Source organism: Lolium rigidum, chromosome 7 (genome assembly GCF_022539505.1).
Source record: "Lolium rigidum isolate FL_2022 chromosome 7, APGP_CSIRO_Lrig_0.1, whole genome shotgun sequence".
In the NCBI taxonomy this organism is placed as follows: domain Eukaryota; kingdom Viridiplantae; phylum Streptophyta; class Magnoliopsida; order Poales; family Poaceae; genus Lolium; species Lolium rigidum.
The window spans coordinates 66,791,280-66,811,725 of record NC_061514.1 but is presented as its reverse complement, the minus strand read 5'-3'; the positions used below and the strand labels follow the sequence as shown (position 1 = coordinate 66,811,725).

The window sequence follows — 20,446 nt, the reverse complement described above, 5'->3', positions numbered from 1 at the left end:
GGCATGGAGTGTTCGATCACCGATAAAAATTTTAACAGAAGGATCCCACAATGAGAGTTTAGAGTTCACTAAGACTTGTTCAAGACGATTACGAACGTGGCAATAGTTATCATTCAAGCGAGATGTACTTATCTCCAGAGTATTTAATCTACTATATATGCTAGCGAGGACTGAATCAAAGTTATTAGCTGAATCATATGATGCAACCAACTTCTTTATGGCATTAAAAGCTTGATCCCCATTGCAATGAAGGAAATCTCCTCCCACTAAAGTATCCAAAGCATATCTATAGCGAACCATAAGACCAAAATAAAAATTACTAAGGAGCAAACTTAGAGTCATTTGAGGTTCAGTTTCACGATAAGAAGTAAAAATTCTAGACCAAGCATCCTTAAAACTCTCCTCATCCCCTTGTTTAAAAGTGAAGACTAATTCTTCAGGCGAAGAAGTAACAGGTTCAGAGCTAGACATGGTAACAAAAGTAACTAAATTTTTTTGTATTTTTAATATAGAGTGCAAGACAATAAAGCAAACTAGATAAAGTAAATGCAAGTAAACTAATTTTTTTGTGTTTTTGATATAGCAAACGAGATAGCAAATAAAGTAAAACTAGCAACTAATTTTTTTGTGTTTTGATTTAGTGCAGCAAACAAAGTAGTAAATAAAATAAAGCAAGACAAAAACAAAGTAAAGAGATTGAGAAGTGGAGACTCCCCTTGCAGCGTGTCTTGATCTCCCCGGCAACGGCGCCAAAAAATATGCTTGATGGCGTGTATTTCACACGTTCGTTGGGCAACCCCAAGAGGAAGGTATGATGAGCACAGCAGCAAGTTTTCCCTCAGAAAGAAACCAAGGTTTATCGAACCAGGAGGAGCCAAGAAGCACGTTGAAGGTTGATGGCGGCGGGATGTAGTGCGGCGCAACACCAGAGATTCCGGCGCCAACGTGGAACCTGCACAACACAACCAAGCTACTTTGCCCCAACGAAACAGGGAGGTTGTCAATCTCACCGGCTTGCTGTAATAAAGGATTAACCGTATTGTGTGGAAGATGATTGTTTGCAGAGAAAACAGTAAAAACAAGTATTGCAGTAGATTGTATTTAAGTAAAGAGAATTGGACCGGGGTCCACAGTTCACTAGAGGTGTCTCTCCCATAAGACGAACAGCATGTTGGGTGAACAAATTACAGTTGGGCAATTGACAAATAAAGAGAGCATGACAATGCACATACATATCATGATGAGTATAGTGAGATTTAATTGGGCATTACGACAAAGTACATAGACCGCCATCCAACCGCATCTATGCCTAAAAAGTCCACCTTCAGAGTTATCATCCGAACCCCTCCAGTATTAAGTTGCAAGCAACAGACAATTGCATTAAGTATGGTGCGTAATGTAATCAACAACTACATCCTTAGACATAGCATCAATGTTTTATCCCTAGTGGCAACAGACACAACACAACCTTAGAACTTTCGTCACTCGTCCTGTGTGTCAATGCAGGCATGAACCCACTATCGAGCATAAGTACTCCCTCTTGGAGTTAAAAGTAAAAACTTGGCCAGAGCCTCTACTAGAAACGGAGAGCATGCAAGATCATAAACAACACATAAGCATAACTTTGATAATCAACATAACAAGTATTCTCTATTCATCGGATCCCAACAAACGCAACATATAGAATTACATATAGATGATCTTGATCATGATAGGCAGCTCACAAGATCCGACAATGATAGCACAATGGGGAGAAGACAACCATCTAGCTACTGCTATGGACCCATAGTCCAGGGGTAGACTACTCACTCATCACTCCGGAGGCGACCATGGCGGTGTAGAGTCCTCCGGGAGATGAATCCCCTCTCCGGCAGGGTACCGGAGGCGATCTCCTGGATCCCCCGAGATGGGATCGGCGGCGATGGCGTCTCGCAATGTTTTCCGTATCGTGGCTCTCGGTACTGGGGGTTTCGTCACGGAGGCTATTTGTAGGCGGAAGGGCAAGTCGAGAGGCGGCACGGGGGGCCCACACCACAGGCCGGCGCGGCCAAGGGTGGGGCCGCGCCGCCCTAGGGTTTGGCCACCCCGTGGCCCCTCTTCGTCTCTCCTTCGGACTTCTGGAAGCTTCGTGAGAAAATAGGCCTCTGGGCTTTTATTTCGTCCAATTCCGAGAATATTTCTTTACTAGGATTTCTGAAACCAAAAACAGCGAAAACAACAGAACTGGCACTTCGGCATCTTGTTAATAGGTTAGTTCCAGAAAATGCACGAATATGATATAAAGTGTGCATAAAACATGTAGATAACATCAATAATGTGGCATGGAACACAAGAAATTATCGATACGTTGGAGACGTATCAACTACTCACGAGACATCATATGGAACATGATCAGAGGTGATATGATGATGAATAACAATCTGAACATAAACCTTGGTTCAATGGTTTCACTCAATAGCATCAATAACAAGTAGAAATCAATACCGGGAGAGTTTCCCTTATCAAACAATCAAGATCCAACCCTAATTGTTACAGCGGTGACGAGGTGCAGCGGTGGAGATGGCGGTGATGATGATGGAGATGATGGTGATGATGATCCCAATGATGTCCAGCTCAATGACGGTGACGATGGCGTCGATTTCCCCTCCGGGAGGGGAATTTCCCGGCGGATTTCAGCCTGCCGGAGAGCTCTTTTCTCTCTGGTGTTTTTCCGCCCCGCAGAGGCGGCTGTGACTCTTCGCGATTATCCTCTGGAGCTTAGGTTTTCGGGATGAAGAAGTACGCGAAGGAGAGGAGGCCAGAGGGGGCTGTGGGCCCCCTCCCCACAAGGCGGCGCGGCTAGGCCTGGGCCCGCGCCGGCCTATGGGGGGGCCCATGGCGGCCCTCCTCGGCTCCTCCTTTTGGCTCTCTCCGTCTTCTGGAAAAATAGGATTTTCCGTGTAATTTCCGTCAATTGATGATCTTCCGAAATATTGCATTCTGACGGTGCTTTTTCCAGCAGAATCCTGACTCCGGTACGCGATTCTCCAATAATCATGAAACGTGCAAAATAGATGAAATAACATAAGTATCATCTCTAAATATGAAATATACCAATGAATAACAGTAAATTATGATATAAAATAGTGATGCAAAATGGACGTATCAACGTCTACGCCCGCATCGAGAAGTGCGAGAAGTGGGCGGAAACCCGCAAGACCCTCTCGAAGAGCAAGACCGAGCAGTACAACCCCGACGCTCCGGCGGCTGGCTCGGCGGATGGGCGCCCGGAACTCGGCCAGAAGAAGCTCAAAGAGCTCAAAAAGACGGGAAATCCCGCCGACAGGCTGCAGGCGTCGTTCGACAAGTGCTGGGCCGACGCGAGGACGCACGCCGCCGAGAGGAACGACAAGTTCGACGGCAGGTGGCGGAAGATGCTCGCCAACCAAGGCGCCCGGATCGCCCTGCTGAAGACGACGACGGCGGCGAAGAAGAGGAACACTGACTTGGCGTTTCTGATGGGCGGGAACACGGATCTGATAGACGAGGAGACGAGGATTTGGTACCAGGGCCACCGCAGCGACATCCTCCGACCCACTCCGGCCAGTTCTTCATCGTCTCCGCCGGCTCCTACCTCGTCTTCCTTACCGTCTACGCCGTCGACTGCCGCTGCTTCGACGTCGACTGCCGCCGCTTCGACCACGGCGTGTGAGGAAACTGGTCCGTCGGACACCGTCGTGCCAGCCGGGACTGCCGATGAGCCTGTTCCCGTGTAATTTCCCTCCTATCGCCGATCTGTGGCTGATCCTTTTGCTGGTCCTTTTGCCGATCAACTGGCCGTATTTGTAGCGCGGGACAACGGTTTGTTTGAATTTAAACTATGTCCGCCGAACTCCAGGTGGACGACTGGAAATACGGTACTCCCCACGACTTTATTTCATCCAATCCGGTGGTTGTTTCGTCCGGATTTCGTCGTGGGCAGGCCCAACGAGTGGAGATGCTCTAACTTACCGTGCAATACATGCATGTCTCACGTAGGAGTGGGAGGTCCTAAACAGCTAAATAGTCTTGGAGTTCAACTTGCTCCAATGCGATTTTAGGTACCAGGAGTACCGATGTTCCTCGTAGATATTTGGGTTAATCTGTTGGGTACTACTCCCTCAATCCAATAAATCTTCCGTGATTTAAATTTAAATTTAAACTAAAACCATAACATAAATTATGAAACAGAGAAAGTACCACCGAAGTATGGAATGGCGTAGCGGAGTGTGCATGTACGCATGGTGATTGGGAACTGCATGCTCCAATTATCCCTCGTTAATTTTTCCAAAATTTCTGCCATTTATGCACACAAGAAATGGAAAATTTATCCTTTCAAACCATGCATTACCTCTTATCCTCCCAGGAAAGAAAATACCATATAGCTGAATTCAATGCACAACCATATGGATAACATGAAAAAAAAAAAAAAAAGAAGCAGAATCCTTCATACTAAACTTAATATAGCTTCTACAATTATGTCAGGTTCAATAATTTTAGATATTTTCAGTTTACATTTTAGCTAAATCTGGGACAAGTATTTAGTGCAGGAGGGAGTCGTTTAATGTAAATCGTACCGCGTAGAGATAGCTCACGCGCCATGAGGGGATACGATCTCCAGACAAAGTTAAATTAAAGGGGCATGACATGCCTCGGAATTTCGAAGCTCAGCTGTCACATTGATCTGAACGCAACACGCAACAAGTCCATCAGCACGGTCAATGCTTATGCCAATAAGTTAATAATAATAATCTAGGCACAGATCGAGTAGAAGATGGCAAATCCCATCCGATGTTGAGGCCCTTTTACCAGACTACTCCGAAACCATTGACAAATGGTATAAAGTTCTGAAACGGTGCTCTTTTGGCTTTTGCTTTGTCAAAGCCTTGAACTTTATTTGCTGAAATCCAATGAACTTGAGGCTAAGTGTTCAGACCTGGGTCCCTGATTTTATTTCGTCCTATCCATAATACATAGCGCTCAGTTAAATGTATCAAAATACATTTTAGTGTATCCAGTTACTCATTTCAACGACAACTATCATAGGTCGAAGGGAGTAATCCCTCCGTTCATAATTACTTCGCGTTCTGGGTTTGACCAAATTTAAATTTGTAAACTTTGATAAGATATTTATGAAAAATATTAATATTTGAGAAATAAAATCTATTGTATTAGAATCTTCATAGAGCATATCTTCATATTATATGTATTTGGTATTATGGATGTTAATATATCTTTCTATACTTTCGATCAAACTTTATAAAGTTTGGTTTTGATTAAAACTAGAACGCGAACTAAATGAAAACGGAGGGAGTAGAAGAAATGTGAAATATTAGGTGTAAAATAGAAAGGATTAGCAAAATACTACCCAGAACACGCTTCTAAATGATCCCTTTCTTAAAGTGGTGGTAGTAACTTCACTATTATGCTTTAGAAAGTTATGAGAAAAATGGGCATAAGATGAAGAAGATGAACACACATCATTTTTTACCGCTGGACCACTCATCTAGCTCCCCGACCTCCCGAGTTGCCTCCCCCGGGCGGCTCCGGAGGATCCCTCCTTCCCCAATCGTAAGAGCCCCAACTCTCCTCCCTCTCGTGGCCGTCGTTGTCGCCGACGCTGGCAGTGATGGCGGCGCCTATCGGTCCGGTGCGGCGGTGGGCAGGGGAGGTGGTTTTTTCGGCCGATGTTCAAGGGAATTGGTAGGCGGCGGCGGAGGGCCATGGGCAGTGCTGCTGGGCGTGGCCGGGGCCTATGCGCCTCCACCGGATCGGCGAAAAGGAAGGGGTGGTCGCCGCCGGCGCCCTCTACGGTGGTGCTCTACACTGCCTCGATCCGATCTAGGGTTTTGGCCAAGATTTGGACCGGGGGCAGGTGCGGTCCCGGCGTTGGTCCTTGCCACACCGTCGGGTCGTGCTAGATTGCCCTCTCCATGTCTTCATATATGGTTGGTAGTTGACCGGCGGCGAGGGGGCTGCTAGTTTTGCAAGTAATGGTGGTGGTCCTCGAATTCCTCTCGCGCCAAGTGAAGATCGGTCGGAAGCTTCTTCCACCGGGCTGGCTGGATTGTCGTGTTCCGGAAGGCCCTGCCGGCGAAATTCATTGTGCGATTAATGCCTGAAGATTGCTGGATTGGGTGTTTTCGGTCGTGCGCACCCATGTTTTTTTATCTGACCATTTGGTTTCAGAGGGAGCGCTTCGAAACTCTGTTGGCTGTTAATATCATGAAGCTCGTTTTCTTTCCATGGTGCTAGCGGAGAAGGTCATGAAAGCCGAGTTCGGTGGAAGAGCAATGGTGATCGGATCTTGGTGGTGATGTGGAATTGGCTTGGTGCTTCTTGATTTCAAATAACGACTTGTATGTGGGGGCGACTGCATAGGAGAAGTTCAGAGTTTTATCTTTCAGAGTGAAAATCCAAAGTCTGGCCTTAATTGGTTGTGCCTGACAATGTTCTTGTTGATTTTGGCAGTGATGACTTTCTTCAGGGTGAAAACCTAAGATCTATGATCGGGCAACGACAACGTTTGTGCACTATTTTTTTCTTGAAGGCGTCGCTTATGGAGAAGCTGATCTTCTGGTATTATCTTGGTGGTGCTAGTGTTGCTGTTTCAAGTTTTCGATCTGCGAAGTAGGACTTTTTTTTTGTAATTCTTCTCTATTTTTTATCGGTGTGCATCCTTTATGCCATTAGAGCATGATGTTGTTGCAGAGGCAGCTGGGTGTAATTAGTATCTCCACGATACTAATATATGCTCTTTATCAAAAAAACTGAGACTTAATAAAATTTATGTAGGCAGACCATTAAAAAGGAACAAAAGCTATCATAATAAGAAGAAAATAATTTCTCAACTAATTAACAAAAACCAGGTGAAAAATCGTTTGCCTTCCTTTTCAAATATAAAATGTTTTCGCAGTCAATAAATACTAAGCACCGGCACAAAGAAGTACTCGGTGTGTGTTGCAAGTCGGAACACACAAATTTTGATGCAAAAGTAAAAATTCCTCCGTTCACGAAAGGATGTTTTAAATTTGCCTAAACTTAAATTTATATGTACACTATAAAGTATATAGATACGTCTAAATTTTAATAAATCTAAGAAGTCGTTTGGAAGCCAGGTTTTCATTTCATTTGTAGCATTTTGAAATGAATACATGTATTCATTTCATTTATATTGTAATTACAGAAATGGACACTTGTTTGGTTGCCACAGGAATTGTAAATGACAGTAGAATTCAATATTGAATTTGTTTGGTTGCCACAGGAATTGTGAATGACAGGTTTCAGCTCGGAATTGTGATTACACATGACATCATATTGCTGGATTTCCTAAATAAAATGATGGTCCAATTCTGTGGCAACCAAACAGCCCACCTATGGAATTTTAAAATGAATTCCAGGATTCCAGGCTCAAATGATGGATACCAAACGACCTCTAAGATATTTTTTGTGGACAGATGTTGTATGTACTGAGTTCTGATGCAAATTGAAGTAGCTAACGAACCGCGTAGAGAAAAGGCAATCACGATTCACGCGCGACAAGATACGATGGGCACTCTAAATTAACGGGCATGCCATGCCTGGGAACTTCCAAGTTCAGTTGTCAAACACATGCGAACACGACACGTAACAAAGTCCATCAGCACGGTCAACCCTTGTACTAGGAAATATAATAATCTGGGCGCAGATCGACTAGAAGACGGCAATCCCATATCCGCAGATATAAAACGGTGCTTTACTGCTCTTTTCACTTGCTTTTGGCAAAGCCCTGAACTTTAGCTGCCGGAAATCCAATGAGCTCGAGGCTGAGTGTCAAGAGCCGGGTCGCCGATCGAGTTAGCCGAAAGAAGAGCGAGGGCGACCTTGACGTACTAGTACTACGTGATACTCGTATCGTTAATTAGTGGAGGTAGGCTTCCGTAATCCATGTCCGTCGGTAGTCATCGATTTGGTCGACGATTAACTAGCTGTTTCAGATCTTCAAACGGATTTGTTACCGTGTCAGGTTAGGTCCGGCGCCGGCGGCCAAGCATGGGTAGAGCTGCCAAAAAACATGTGCAGGTCGCAATGGAGCTTGCGGCAGAGAAGATCGTAGCATCACGCCATTTCTTCGGCATATATATGTCCTGTTTTGGTTTGTATGAATTCTCTCCATCCTATAGAACTTTTCTTAACTTTGTCTAAAATTAGATTAATCTAGCTACTGTACTATATATTTAGTGTTCATATACATCTCAAATTTGACAAAGTTTAGACATGTTTCGTAGGGTAGAGGGGGTACTTTCATTTATTCACTATCATAAAATATTTTAGGTCCTTTTTTCGTATTTTGCGAGTTTTAGGTATATAGATATGCGAGGTTCTCTTATTTTGGTCCGTATCTAGTTCAAATGAAAAATATCTGAAACATCTTGTAATAGTAAATGAAGAGAGTAGTATATACCCCCTCCTTTCCTATATGTGTTGCGTATAACTTTTGGTCAAAATCTAACTTTATAAAATTTGACCATTTATAAAGACAACATATATATCAATGTTTACAATATCTAATACTAATCTGAGACATCTTTTCGGGCATACATCATGAAAATATATGTCATATTGGTTCTCGCAATATAGATTTGATAAACATTTCCTTCATCTCACGAAGGTTTTCTAAGATTTGTTAAAATTTGGACGTATCTAAATGCAACCTTTGTGAGGGACGGAGGGAGTGATCATATTTAGTTTTGAAAAAACTGATGGTTGAAAAAACCGTTCGCTCGCTCGCCCCCCCCCCCCCCACCCCACGCGGGCGACGGGCGAACCCTAGCCCCCGCCACCCCTAGTCCTCCTCCTCCCTCTTCCCCCGACCGTCGCCGCCAGCGTGGGCCGCCGGGCGTTGCCCGCGCGGTGCCTGCGGCGGCAGGGCTGCCTTTCCCCGCGGCGTGGCGGGGGCGCGGGGGCCCCTTGGCGGCGCGGTGCACCTCGGCTGGAGGCGGTCCAGCGCGGCGGCGTGAGACCCGCACGCTGGGTGGGAGGAGGGATGGTGGCGCAGCCACTTGGCAGTGGGGCGGCGGGGGCGGGGCCTGCTCGGCCCAGATCTGGCCCAGTTCGGGGCCCAGATGGGTTGGGCGGGTTGCCTGCGTTTTGGCGCGCCGGCGGAGCTCCCTAGCGGCGGAGATGGTGTGGCGGCGGCGGATGGATGGCGGCGGCGCTTCGGTCGGCCTGCTACAGCTTGGCAGTAGGGCTTTACGTGCCAGTTTGGGCCCGACCGGGCCAGTTCGGGCCTGGTTTGGCCTCTTTTCCATGTCCGGTCGGCGACCGCGAAGGCGGTGGAGGTAGTTCCCTCCCGCCCGGTTGGTGTGTCGCTACCCCAGTCCCTGCTCATGTCGTCTCTTCCTCTAGGCCCTGTTCCGGTGACCACAGTGCGACGGAGAGGGCGACTACAAGACCGTGGTGGCGTGTGCTGGTGGGTGGCATGTTTGGTGGAGCACGTCGGAGCGTTCAGGGTGGTGGGTTTGCTGGTCGGGGGAAATCCGTGTCGGGATGTCCGACTCCGACGCGGCGACGCCTGCAGGTACCGCCTTCCTTCCTGAAGGGCGTCGGATGTATCCCTCCCCAATCCCTTCCGCGTACCGGGGGAAACCCTAGGCCTAGTCCGGCGCAGCCGGCGTCGTCGTCGTTCCCTTGTTGAAGGTGCTGCTTGGTATGCGGCGTCTCGGTGTGCTAGGAGCGTGGTGATACTTCTCCGGAGGGCGCAGCGGTTGCGGAGTCATCCTTGTTTTCGTCAATCTGCCGGTATCGGCATTAGTTTCATTTTCTTTTCTTTGTCTTTCCGTTTGGGCTTGGTTGTGCTGCGGCCCCAGTTGTTTCGTTGTATCGGATGGTTGCTATATTAATATAGCGGGGCGAAAGCCTATTTGAAGAAGACGGAGAGAGTAGATGTTCATATTTTTCACATATATTTGATTAACGTTCCTTTTAACTTGACTGAAAATTATCAATACTAGTACTCCCTCCGTTCATTTTTAATTGACTCGAATTTAGTATAAATTTGTACTAAATTCGAGTCAATTAAAAAAAACGGAGGGAGTAACATATTTTGGGAGAGCAGCACCTAATTAACAGCTTGGCCTGCTTGCTTGTCTTGGCTCGCACATGTTGCCGAACATATTGGAACAAGCGCACGGCGCACGTACGCCATCTATTTCCGAGCTGATCTGCACACGTTCACGCAGCGTAGAATGCTCTGCCTGTCTCTGGATCTCTAACACGACAGCGTGTCCAGTCCAATTGCAACGCTCGCGAGCCGCGGCCGTAATCGCCATTCGCCAACACAAATAGTATCGCGGCAGGCGAGATGCTTCCACTGTGAACCAAAACCGTCACCCTCTCCGAGATCGCTCTCCCGCTTCCTGTCCATTCCCCTGCAACTTGCCCGGAAGCACATCCAGGAGATGGACGTACGGGTCCCTGACGGGTAAAGGGGAGCCAGCGACGACTCGCCGTGATCAAGCATTCAGACGATCAGGCGAGCACCCCGTTTGACCTCCCGGAAGTAAACGCGCAGGCTATTTCTATTTCTATTTCTATTCCGGCCATGCGCTTTATTCGGCCAAACAACACGGAGTGGAGTATCAGCTCGGCTCAAACTTGAAAAGGCTTGGCTCACGCTCGGCTTGGCTCGAAGATCCACTAAGTTAATTCTAAACCTTTCGTCTAAGCTTGACAAGCTGGCTCGCCAAGTTTGCAAAACGGTTCGAAGGTTTCAAAACGAAAAAAAGCATAAATATATCCATAACATAGTCTAACAAGTATATAAATTATAGTTATTAGCCAAATTTTATCTAGTACACATATTGTAGAGGTGCTTTCAAGACAAGTTTGCACCTGATTAGGAGTATAAAGTTTAACTTGCCCTATGCCCAAAGAACAATTATGTCATGAAATTGAAATGGCCATGAATGGCAGTGATAACCATTCTTTTATTTCAGTTAACTTGTTGGTTCTGCTTCCACACTGGACGACAGGTCCTAAAAATCTAGAAGCGAGGAAGATATAAAACTCATGTGCATAGGTAAGACCTTGGTGCCTAGTAGGGCTGCCACCACACACGCCATGGATGTGGTCTATGTGGACTTCTCGATAATTTTTCTCTCTATAGAGTTAGCACACGTGTTAGATCCTGAGTGAGGATCAGACGATAAGCTTCCGGTGTGGAGACCCAAACAATCAATTTTGGGGATTCCGCTAGCAATTATGAACCCTAGAACAAAATAAAAGATACGTTAGGGTATTTTTTTTAGCATATTCCATTTGATAGCCCGAGCCTCTCCTAGTTAGAGAGCTTATATAGTACCAATACATCCACGTTGATCTTGATTGGTCATCCAGAACTTTTGAGCTTTAAGATGGAGCAAATCATTACGCTTGTTCCATTTCTAGATGTTGTTGTTTGACAAAGTGAATATGAGTGCTAAACATGCATGAGTTGGCATTCCTCCCATCTTAAGATTCACTTGTCCTCAAGTGTACCTTTCTTGGAACCAATTCTTGATTGTTTTAGCGAAGAATGTTCAGGTAAACCATATCCCCAATATTCAATTTTCTTTGAGTTCTCCTCACCTAGATTTGTATGACCTGGGACATAAACTTCATTGATCATTAGAGGTGTAGAGCCATGCAAAGCCCGAAAAGGGAGTTACTTTCATAACATTGTGGAATGCGGTGTCGCACCACCATTTTGCAAGTGGCAACCAATGATTCCCCTTTTTGGTTCTTGGAAAACCATGCATCTGAACTCTAAAGTAGTTTTCCAACCATTGGTTAACTCTTTCTGTTTCCCCATCACTAAGCTTCAATTTCACAACCACTGCCTTGAAGATGTCATGCCACATATGTTTGGTGAAGATTATGTCCCTATGAGTGACAATGCTGATATGTGGCCCATGTAGTTTCAAAATTGAGCTATTTCCCTCTTGCAAATAACACAATCAATGACGGATTCCTCTACCTATTTTTCAAGGCATGTTCAATAGAAGAGTTTCTTAACTATGTGGAATGTGGTTACAATGCGAGAGTGTCCTCCGATGGGAATAATTCGTTGTTTGAACCGATAGCTCGAGCCTCTATTTGGTGGCGGAGGGTAACAATAGTGGCCGACACCAACCCTAGCGAGAAGTCGGGACAAAGGGGGGTCGATAGCAAATCAGGGAATATGCATGGCCGGCTCGGTGAGCTGACCGAGCTGAGCCTACCTTTCATAAAGTTTCACCGTAAAGTCGAGTTAGGCTCGGCTCAAAGTTTTGACGAGCCTATCCGAGCTGAACCACAAAGCCACCTCGGCTCGACTGTATTCGCGGTATGAAAACTCGTATGGTGGGTGCCACGGGGCGCGCCATTTAGCACTGACACGCCGATCCTAAAGCGCAAAACAAAATCCCCAAGAGAAGACGACAGCGCCACCATCCTTTCGATCGGGAAGGTCTTCCATAACGCGTAGGCCTCGGCTCCCGCACGAGGAGAGCGGAGCAGAGGCGAGGCCTTTTTATATCCGAAGCGCAGGGAAGAGAGCATCTTCTTGCCGTAGCACCAGCCTCGAGAGATAGATAGACACAGAAGATACCTATAGTGGGGGAATAAACTGGGCCGCCGATTCCATTGAGCTCTCCATGGGGAACTGCTTCGGCTCCGAGGAGGCCGAGCTGGTGGAGGTCGAGAAGGCGCCGGGCCAGCAGCGCGGGCATGAAGGTAATAGCTTCCCGGTTTTCATTTCAATTTGGTGTTTGTTCTTGGCACAAGCGCTGAAATCTGGCCAGAGTTCATCACAACCATTCGCCTAACTGCTCCCATCAGATTTGCTTAATTTATGCTAAGGAATTTCTTGACCGTGCAGCAGCGGCAGCCCGCAGCCTCCCAGCCATGGAAGCACCACCGAGCGCAAAAGTCGTCGGCAGGAGGTCCCCGGGGTCGTCCATGAGCAGCTTCACCACCCGGACCACGAGCGGCGGCACCTCGGTGGGCGGCGGCGGCGGGGAGCCGGAATCCGGCACGATCCTGGAGGCGCCGGACCTGCGCGTGTTCACGTTCGCGGAGCTCAAGGCGGCGACCCGGAACTTCAAGCCGGACAGCCTGCTGGGGGAGGGCGGGTTCGGGCAGGTGTACAAGGGGTGGGTGGACGAGAAGACCATGAACCCCGTGCGCAGTGGCACCGGCATGGTCATCGCCGTCAAGAAGCTCAACCAGGAGAGCCTCCAGGGCCTGCAGGAATGGCAGGTACGCCCTATACATCACCGCTGAATTTAGCTAAGTCGTTAAGCTTAGAGAACAGAAATGGCACACGGAATTTTCAGAAGCAGCCTGTTTCCGTCGAGCTGATCCGATAGGATATCCCAGCACGAGCTGAAAGAATCGGCATGGATGTCGGCATCAATAATTGCGGGCGTGTGTAAGCTAGGCCCGGTTTCCGGTTCCATGCCGGCCGGGCGCGCGTTCACGTGGCCACACCATCGTTATCAGATGTTCATACCACTATACAATGTGTGTGAACCAACTTGTTAATTCGCCGGCGGCACATAGATTAGCTGTAGTGATGTACAGGTTGGTGCGCCGTCCTGCCCTGCTAATATTCTCGCTGAAATGTCAGCGACCGTCGGAGACGGAAATGTGCGCGCCGGCCGATCGTCATCTGCTGTTTGTTTCCATCTTCAGAAGCTGATCTAACCCCTGACGTATGTAAATTTTTTTTGCTTGCAGTCGGAGGTGAACTTCCTGGGGAGGATATCGCACCCGAACCTGGTGCGGCTGCTGGGGTACTGCGTGGAGAACAGGGACCTCCTGCTCGTCTACGAGTTCATGGCCAAGGGCAGCCTCGAGAACCACCTATTCAGAAGTCAGTCATCCCTCCTGCCTCCCTGAAACTACTCTGCGTTTTCGTTTGACCTTTTCGCATGCTTTTCCTGTCGGTTTCTTTGCAACTTCACCTCATGTTTGATTGATTGATTGGGTTGACTCCTTCTGACAACGATCTCGGATTGCGTACGTTAAGTGTGTGATGGGATGGTCTGCTCGCAAATAAACAAAACTCATGTCGTGGTCATCGCTGTAGAGATTATATTGCATCGATACGGCCAACTAATATAGAATAGCGACCTGACCAGGTGTGGGGCCTGGGCTTGAAAAACCATGTCCCGCCCCGGTGATTGGGAGAAGCAAGCCCACAGGCCCAAGGACTACTTCTTCTCCCACTAGCATTTGAACCTTTCTCTTGAAAAAAAAGAGCTTGTGAACTTCAAAGCACGACGATCCGGCATATTCGCCGTTCCATCATAGGAGTTTACTTCTAGTTATTGTATTGTACTCCTCTGATCCAGTTAATGGAAGTTCTGGCTTTATATTAACTAGAAATACTTCAGGCAGTCTACTGAAATATGCATATATCTACAATATCAAATTTATTGAAGACAGTTTACTGAAACATGAAAATGTACTTTGAAAACAGTATAATGAAACTCTTTTGGTGTTCTAGATGTTAATACATGTTTCAATAGACTTGGTCGGATATTTTTTTAATGAAAAACGAAACTAGAACTTCAATAAACTCGGAACGAAATGAATAATGTATATTGCTGGGGATGGGTAGTATCTTTTTTTGTTTCATTTAGGAGGTGATGCTGTGTTGTCATCCACAAAATTGGGGGTAGAATAGAAAATTAGCTCATTTTTCTTAATCTAGCTACATGATTTTTATTTTTTTTTCTTATAATCGGGTGCATTGACTAGAAGTATATGATGTTGGAACATTTTTCCCGATTGAACAATGGCACTTACAACATATAGCTACATGTAATTTTTCTTTTTTCAGATGAAGGGAAATAAATTTGTATAGAATTTTTTTTCAAAAATTGCAGTTTTAATTTTCTTTTAAAATTCACCTATCGATTAGTTTTAGTGGATAAAGTTATAAAAAATATGTAGGTTTAACTAAGGTTCTAGTGGTAAATGCGCTTGTTGAGTGAAAATCAAGAGGTTAAAATGATTAGGGGAAACAAGGTGAAGTGAAAAATGATAATCTAGACATGATTGCATCTGATCAAAGCTGAATCAAAATCATATTTCTGTGTTTTCCTCAAGAATATGAAAGAAAAATCAGACACATGCATGTATTGGGTATAAACTTACCTCTTGTGATTTCGTGTAGAAATGATGAACTGTGCAAGTTACGGTAACCTCTTCACTACAACGGGATAGCCTAGTTTCTTCAGTTCAGATAGGTCGCCTTTTTCAGTCTTAGTCCTGCCATTTGTTTCAGATTAGATTGCTCTTTGTTTCAGTCCAGTTCAGAGGCTTTCCCTCTTCTTAATTAATCACATGCAGTTCTCTGAAAAAAGAAATGAGAAACTGTACAAGCTACAGTAACCGTATGTTTAGATACTTCGCTCCAGCACTAACAAGCATTCCTTTCAAACAGAGAGCGGATCCTTCCAACCCATCTCCTGGGGCATGCGGCTGCGGATCGCCATCGACGCCGCGCGCGGACTCGCCTTCCTGCACTCGTCGGAGAAGCACGTCATCTACCGAGACTTCAAGGCCTCCAACATCCTACTCGACACGGTAAGCTCGCTCGATCGATCATCTCCCAGATTGCAAAGCAAAGTTCAACATCCGCACCATCAACAAGACAAGAAAATGCTGATTAACCTGTCTCGTCCTGTGCTGTGCAGCACTTCAACGCGAAGCTGTCCGACTTCGGTCTGGCGAAGAACGGGCCGACGGGGGGCGACAGCCACATCACGACGCGCGTGATGGGCACCTACGGGTACGCGGCGCCGGAGTACGTGGCGACGGGGCACCTGTACGTGAAGAGCGACGTGTACGGGTTCGGCGTGGTTCTGCTGGAGATGCTAACGGGGCTGCGCGCGCTGGACACGACGCGGCCGGCGCCGCAGCTCAACCTGGTGGACTGGGCCAAGCCGATGCTGGCGGACCGAAGGAAGCTGGCCCGCCTCGTCGACCCGCGCCTCGAGGGTCAGTACCCATCCAAGGCCGCGCTGCGCGCCGCGCAGCTCACGCTGAGCTGCCTCGCCGGCGACCCCAAGAACCGGCCGTCCATGGCCGAGGTCGTGGTGGTGCTGGAGGAGGTCGAGCGGATGCGGCCGCGGCACCGGCGCGCGTCGCCGGAGCAGGACGGAAGCGGCGGCGCGTCGCCGAGAACCGCCGCGCGGAGCGTGCACGCCGGGGGCAGGCACCACCACCACCAGCAGTCGCCGCGGCCGAGGCCCGGGGCGGACGGCGCGCGGAGCAGCCACCAGTCTCCTCGGGTCAGATGACAAAGCCCGAAACGGAAACGTGCAGATATTAGCCCAGCGCCAGGTTTTTGGCCCATTGGTTCTTGGGCTTTTCTTGGCACATTTGGGCTGTTGGACGTGCGTGGTTGGAAAATAGCCCAAACGTTGGAGGTTGCTTGTTCCCATCCTGACAGGCTCTGACTCCAGCTTTGACACACACACTGTAGCTGTAGGAGTACTTCTTTTTTTTTTTTTTTGCGGGTAAAACGGACCTTTATTAAGAAGACAGGGCTACAAGCAGCTCATGGTCTAACTCCTGAAGAACAACATCAGGTGCAGATCTGAGCCAAACACCAGTACTATGTTCTGCTCTCGCAAAGTTTGCGAGCGGTGGCTAACCCTAACTTCCGAACGGTCCACTTTTACAAAGGTACACACCCTATCTAGACATGCTAAAAATTTGATCTCCGAAACTATATTTGAATACCGTGAGCGATCCATAGTCCTTCCTTTCGCTGCAGCTATAACTTGAGTGCAATCTGATTCCACGATGATCGGCGGTCGGTCGCGCTCCAGAGCAAGCTCCGGACCCTCATGGCATGCCCAAAGTTCGGCTTCCACAGCTTCAACGCAGCGAGGTAGATATCGACAAGCCGAGAAGATAACATGTCCATTCTCGTCCCTCGGAACCATACCACGGCCTAGCAGAGCCATCATCCGGTTTGTAAGAACCATCAATGGACAATTTAACCCAACCCGTCGGCGGTCTAGACCATCCTTTCCCTGGCAATTTCAGAGGTACAACCGTAGGAATAGGCATGGTGTCAACGACAGGTTGTTTACCTTTAATAATCATCTCTGTTGGCACATCATTATTCTTCAAAATATTCCAATATCCAATCAGGAACCTCTTTGATGAATCAGTCGATGGGAGGGGTTTATCATGAGTGATTTCATTGCGACAGTGCCAAACCCGCCATGCCACTAAGAGAGTACTATCAATCATCTGATCTGGTAGGCTCTGACTCCAGCTTTGACACACACACTGTAGCTGTAGGAGTACTTCGTTTCGTCTAAAATGTAAGTCACGCACAGGCACAGCCGACAGCCGTTGTTCTTCTTTCGTGTAGCCTTCTAGTTTTAGTGCATTTTGATGAAGAGGTGCTGAACGTAAAACATCACCGGCACGGTCCTGGTACAAGTCCGAGCTCTAATTGCACAGCAGGACTTTGATAGGGGCGGGCGCAAGATTTCGACACTGGATATTAGAAGTCGACAATTTTGTTGGTCAAAATATGGTTAAAAGACCCAAAACATCAAGTCCTGCATAATTTTACTGTTTGGGAGGGTTTTTTTTTTTAATCTTACTACTCCCTCCATTCATAATTTCGTCGAGTTAAGATAAAGTACTCCATTTTGAAGCATGAAGAGCGACTAGCAACTCCTCTCAATACCAGATTCGAAGTCATCTAATGATAGCAGGTTTGGATGAGAAAACACAACAACCAAACACAACTTGCTCTGACTACCTTTATAGAAGCAAAATGGGGATATGAAGAATACTAACCAGCTCTCTACGTATACAATTGGGATTCCGAGCATGGTACTTAGCGGGATTGGATGAAAAAATCGCAAGACCAAAATATAGAAAAACTTGTAGTAAAACCTACTACAAGCCACCACAAACACATGCAAAAAAAAAGGGTTCGAGCTCAGCGGCCGTGAAGACAATTCCATAGATGGGAGGAGGAATCAATGCATCCGTTGTGGACGGGGGAGGAGCCAGAAGGAAACATCCACAATGATCTAGAGCGGGTCTACGTGTGGAAATCAGACGAAGAAGTTCGGAGGAAGAAAAAGAATGGAACGGGAGAAGGGAGAAGGAACCAGAGGAGATCGTTGTCGATGTCGATGCTGAGACAAAAAAGAAAAGAAACAAACTTATTATCCAGAATAGGAGAATGGGCTGGCCTAACTAACACGTAGGGGTTTCGCGCTGCACAACTTGTGCCGGAAAATCCTATTCGCCACACATTAGCATGCGTTAATACGCCGCACGTGCTAATGGGACAAGCTGGGCTGCGGCCCATTTATTTGGTGCCTATTTTGGTTCGTCTGGTTTTAGGACATTCCATAAGCTTTTGGTCGGGTTTTCCCATTTTCTTTTTCTGGTTTGCGGTTTTTCTGGTTCTTCGTAGTTTTCTTCGGTTTTCCTTTTTCTTGCTTTTTCTTAATTTTCTAAACATTTTTTTAAATATGAGCAATTTTTTGGGCAAATAAAATTTTGAACAAATATTATTATTTCTAAACAAAAAAGATTATGAACAAAAGTTTTATTTGTTTCTGAACAAAAAAAATTAGGAACAAAACTTTTTTGAAATTTTTTTTATTTTTGAACAAAATTATTTTGTGAACAAACAAATTTCGTATAAATTTTAAATTAATTTTTAGTTAATTTTTTTTCCAAATCTGATTAATTTGTTTGCTAAAAAAAACCTAAAGTTATTGAAGTTTAAAAAAAATTCGAAATAAATAAAAAGAGAAATCTGGGGAAAGCCTTACCTGGGCCGGCCCACTAGGAAGCAGTGCGGCGGTTAATCCCGTATGCACTGAAGCGACCTATAGGCTTTACTGTCCAAACAGGCTTGGAGCCTTCGACTCCAGCTTTCGACACACAGTGTATGAGTAGTTCCATTCGTCCAAATTGTAATTCACGCACTGCCGTCGCTCTCTCGGGTAGCCTCGTAATTTTACTGCATTTTGACGAAGGTGCGGTCCCGATAGAACGTCCGAGCTCTGATTGCACATGGACATGTTTTCACTACTAGCTCTACTGTGCGTGTGTCAGTCGGTCGTCACGACGCACGAGGCCGCTCCAGAGTGCGTAGTGCAGCTGGCTGTATCCTGTATGGCGGGGATCAGAGGAATCTTATGCAAAAACCAGCTCTAGCACGTGCTTCTAGGCACTATATGAGAGTGAATGGTGAGTCATGAGCTTTTAGCTCTAGCACGTGCTTCTAGGCACTATGTGAGAGTGAATGGTGGGCCATGCATTAATAAAGTAGTACAATTTTATACTTCACTATTGTACATGTTAGCTCTAAGATGATTATAGATGACATGACACTTGATTTATAGCCAATAATTGGGAAAAGTCCGGTTTGAACATGGGTGCATGTGAACCCTAGTTGGAAATGCATTTTCCAAATGTTAAAAAATTCTGAAATAAAAATATCCGGGTACGTACGCATGTTTCATGTATGCGTAGAAAGTTTTCGCGGAGAAACCACTTTTTTATTTCAGAATCTAAAAAATACAAAATAAGTCACATATATACTGCTATATAGCCCTGCAAAACTTTACTTTTTTGCCGAGACAAAATAATAAAAAATTCGTCACGAAACTCATGTCCAGGGCACATATTTGAGATCATCTGGGAAATCATTTTGTGTTTTGATTTTTAAAACATGTTTTGACATCACAAACGGAACTTTTCAAAAAGTGGGTTCACATGCCCCCATGTTCTATATATGCACACTCCAACAATTGGCTCTACTATTGAACTTGCTCTCAGAGCAATTCCAATAGTATAGCCAACTGCTGGCTATAACAAGATGTCATATCATTTGTAGTCATCTTATAGCTAACATGTATAATAGTTGGCTACAAGAATGAAGCACTTTACTAACATATGGCACACCTTTCACTCTCACAAAGTGCCTAGAAGCACGTGCAAGAGCTGACTATTGCATAGTAGCCCACCTCCATTCTCTCACAACTTCTCTCTCCTCCAACTCATCTAAAATATATTATTTAATGTCTTATAGTTAGCTGATTGAACTCTATTGTACTTGCTCTCAAGCGGCTGACCCATGTAGTATGGCACATTGCTCGATTTGCACAGACAAGCTGCATTGATTCTTGTCCGCGCGCTCTTCAAAGGCATGGCCCGATCGCCGGATTCATCCTCTGGACATTCCCGCGTTTACACGCGAATATACAGTCGCCTAGTCTCATCGCATACTGCTCGCCCACGCGGCCGTGTCTCGCGCATCGCTGCAAAGACCCCCACGGGCGCTCGGTGCATGAACCCATTCTTGTTTTTTTTAACAGAGCCCCATTGTTCCAGTACGTTTTACACAGTGGCCTTATAATAAATA

At 46.3% G+C, this 20,446-nt stretch overlaps 1 protein-coding gene across 1 annotated transcript; it reads left to right on the top strand.

The window, feature by feature from the left end:
• The first annotated feature begins 12,426 nt into the window (after positions 1–12,426).
• LOC124672158 (probable serine/threonine-protein kinase PIX13) lies at positions 12,427–16,339 on the top strand. The gene is made up of 5 exons (XM_047208432.1): positions 12,427–12,750; positions 12,896–13,275; positions 13,756–13,891; positions 15,470–15,612; positions 15,723–16,339. Exons 1-5 carry the CDS (start codon positions 12,672–12,674, stop codon positions 16,326–16,328), a joined length of 1,344 nt encoding a protein of 447 aa, XP_047064388.1. The 5' UTR covers positions 12,427–12,671; the 3' UTR covers positions 16,329–16,339.
• Positions 16,340–20,446: the final 4,107 nt, after the last annotated feature.

Bases quoted from the DNA above. Each gene is read 5' to 3' on its own strand.
- LOC124672158 (XM_047208432.1), top strand. From the start codon at position 12,672: ATGGGGAACTGCTTCGGCTCCGAGGAGGCCGAGCTGGTGGAGGTCGAG. The intron at 13,276-13,755 runs GTACGCCCTATA...TTTTGCTTGCAG, and splicing joins AGGGCCTGCAGGAATGGCAG to TCGGAGGTGAACTTCCTGGG. The intron at 13,892-15,469 runs GTCAGTCATCCC...CCTTTCAAACAG, and splicing joins CGAGAACCACCTATTCAGAA to AGAGCGGATCCTTCCAACCC.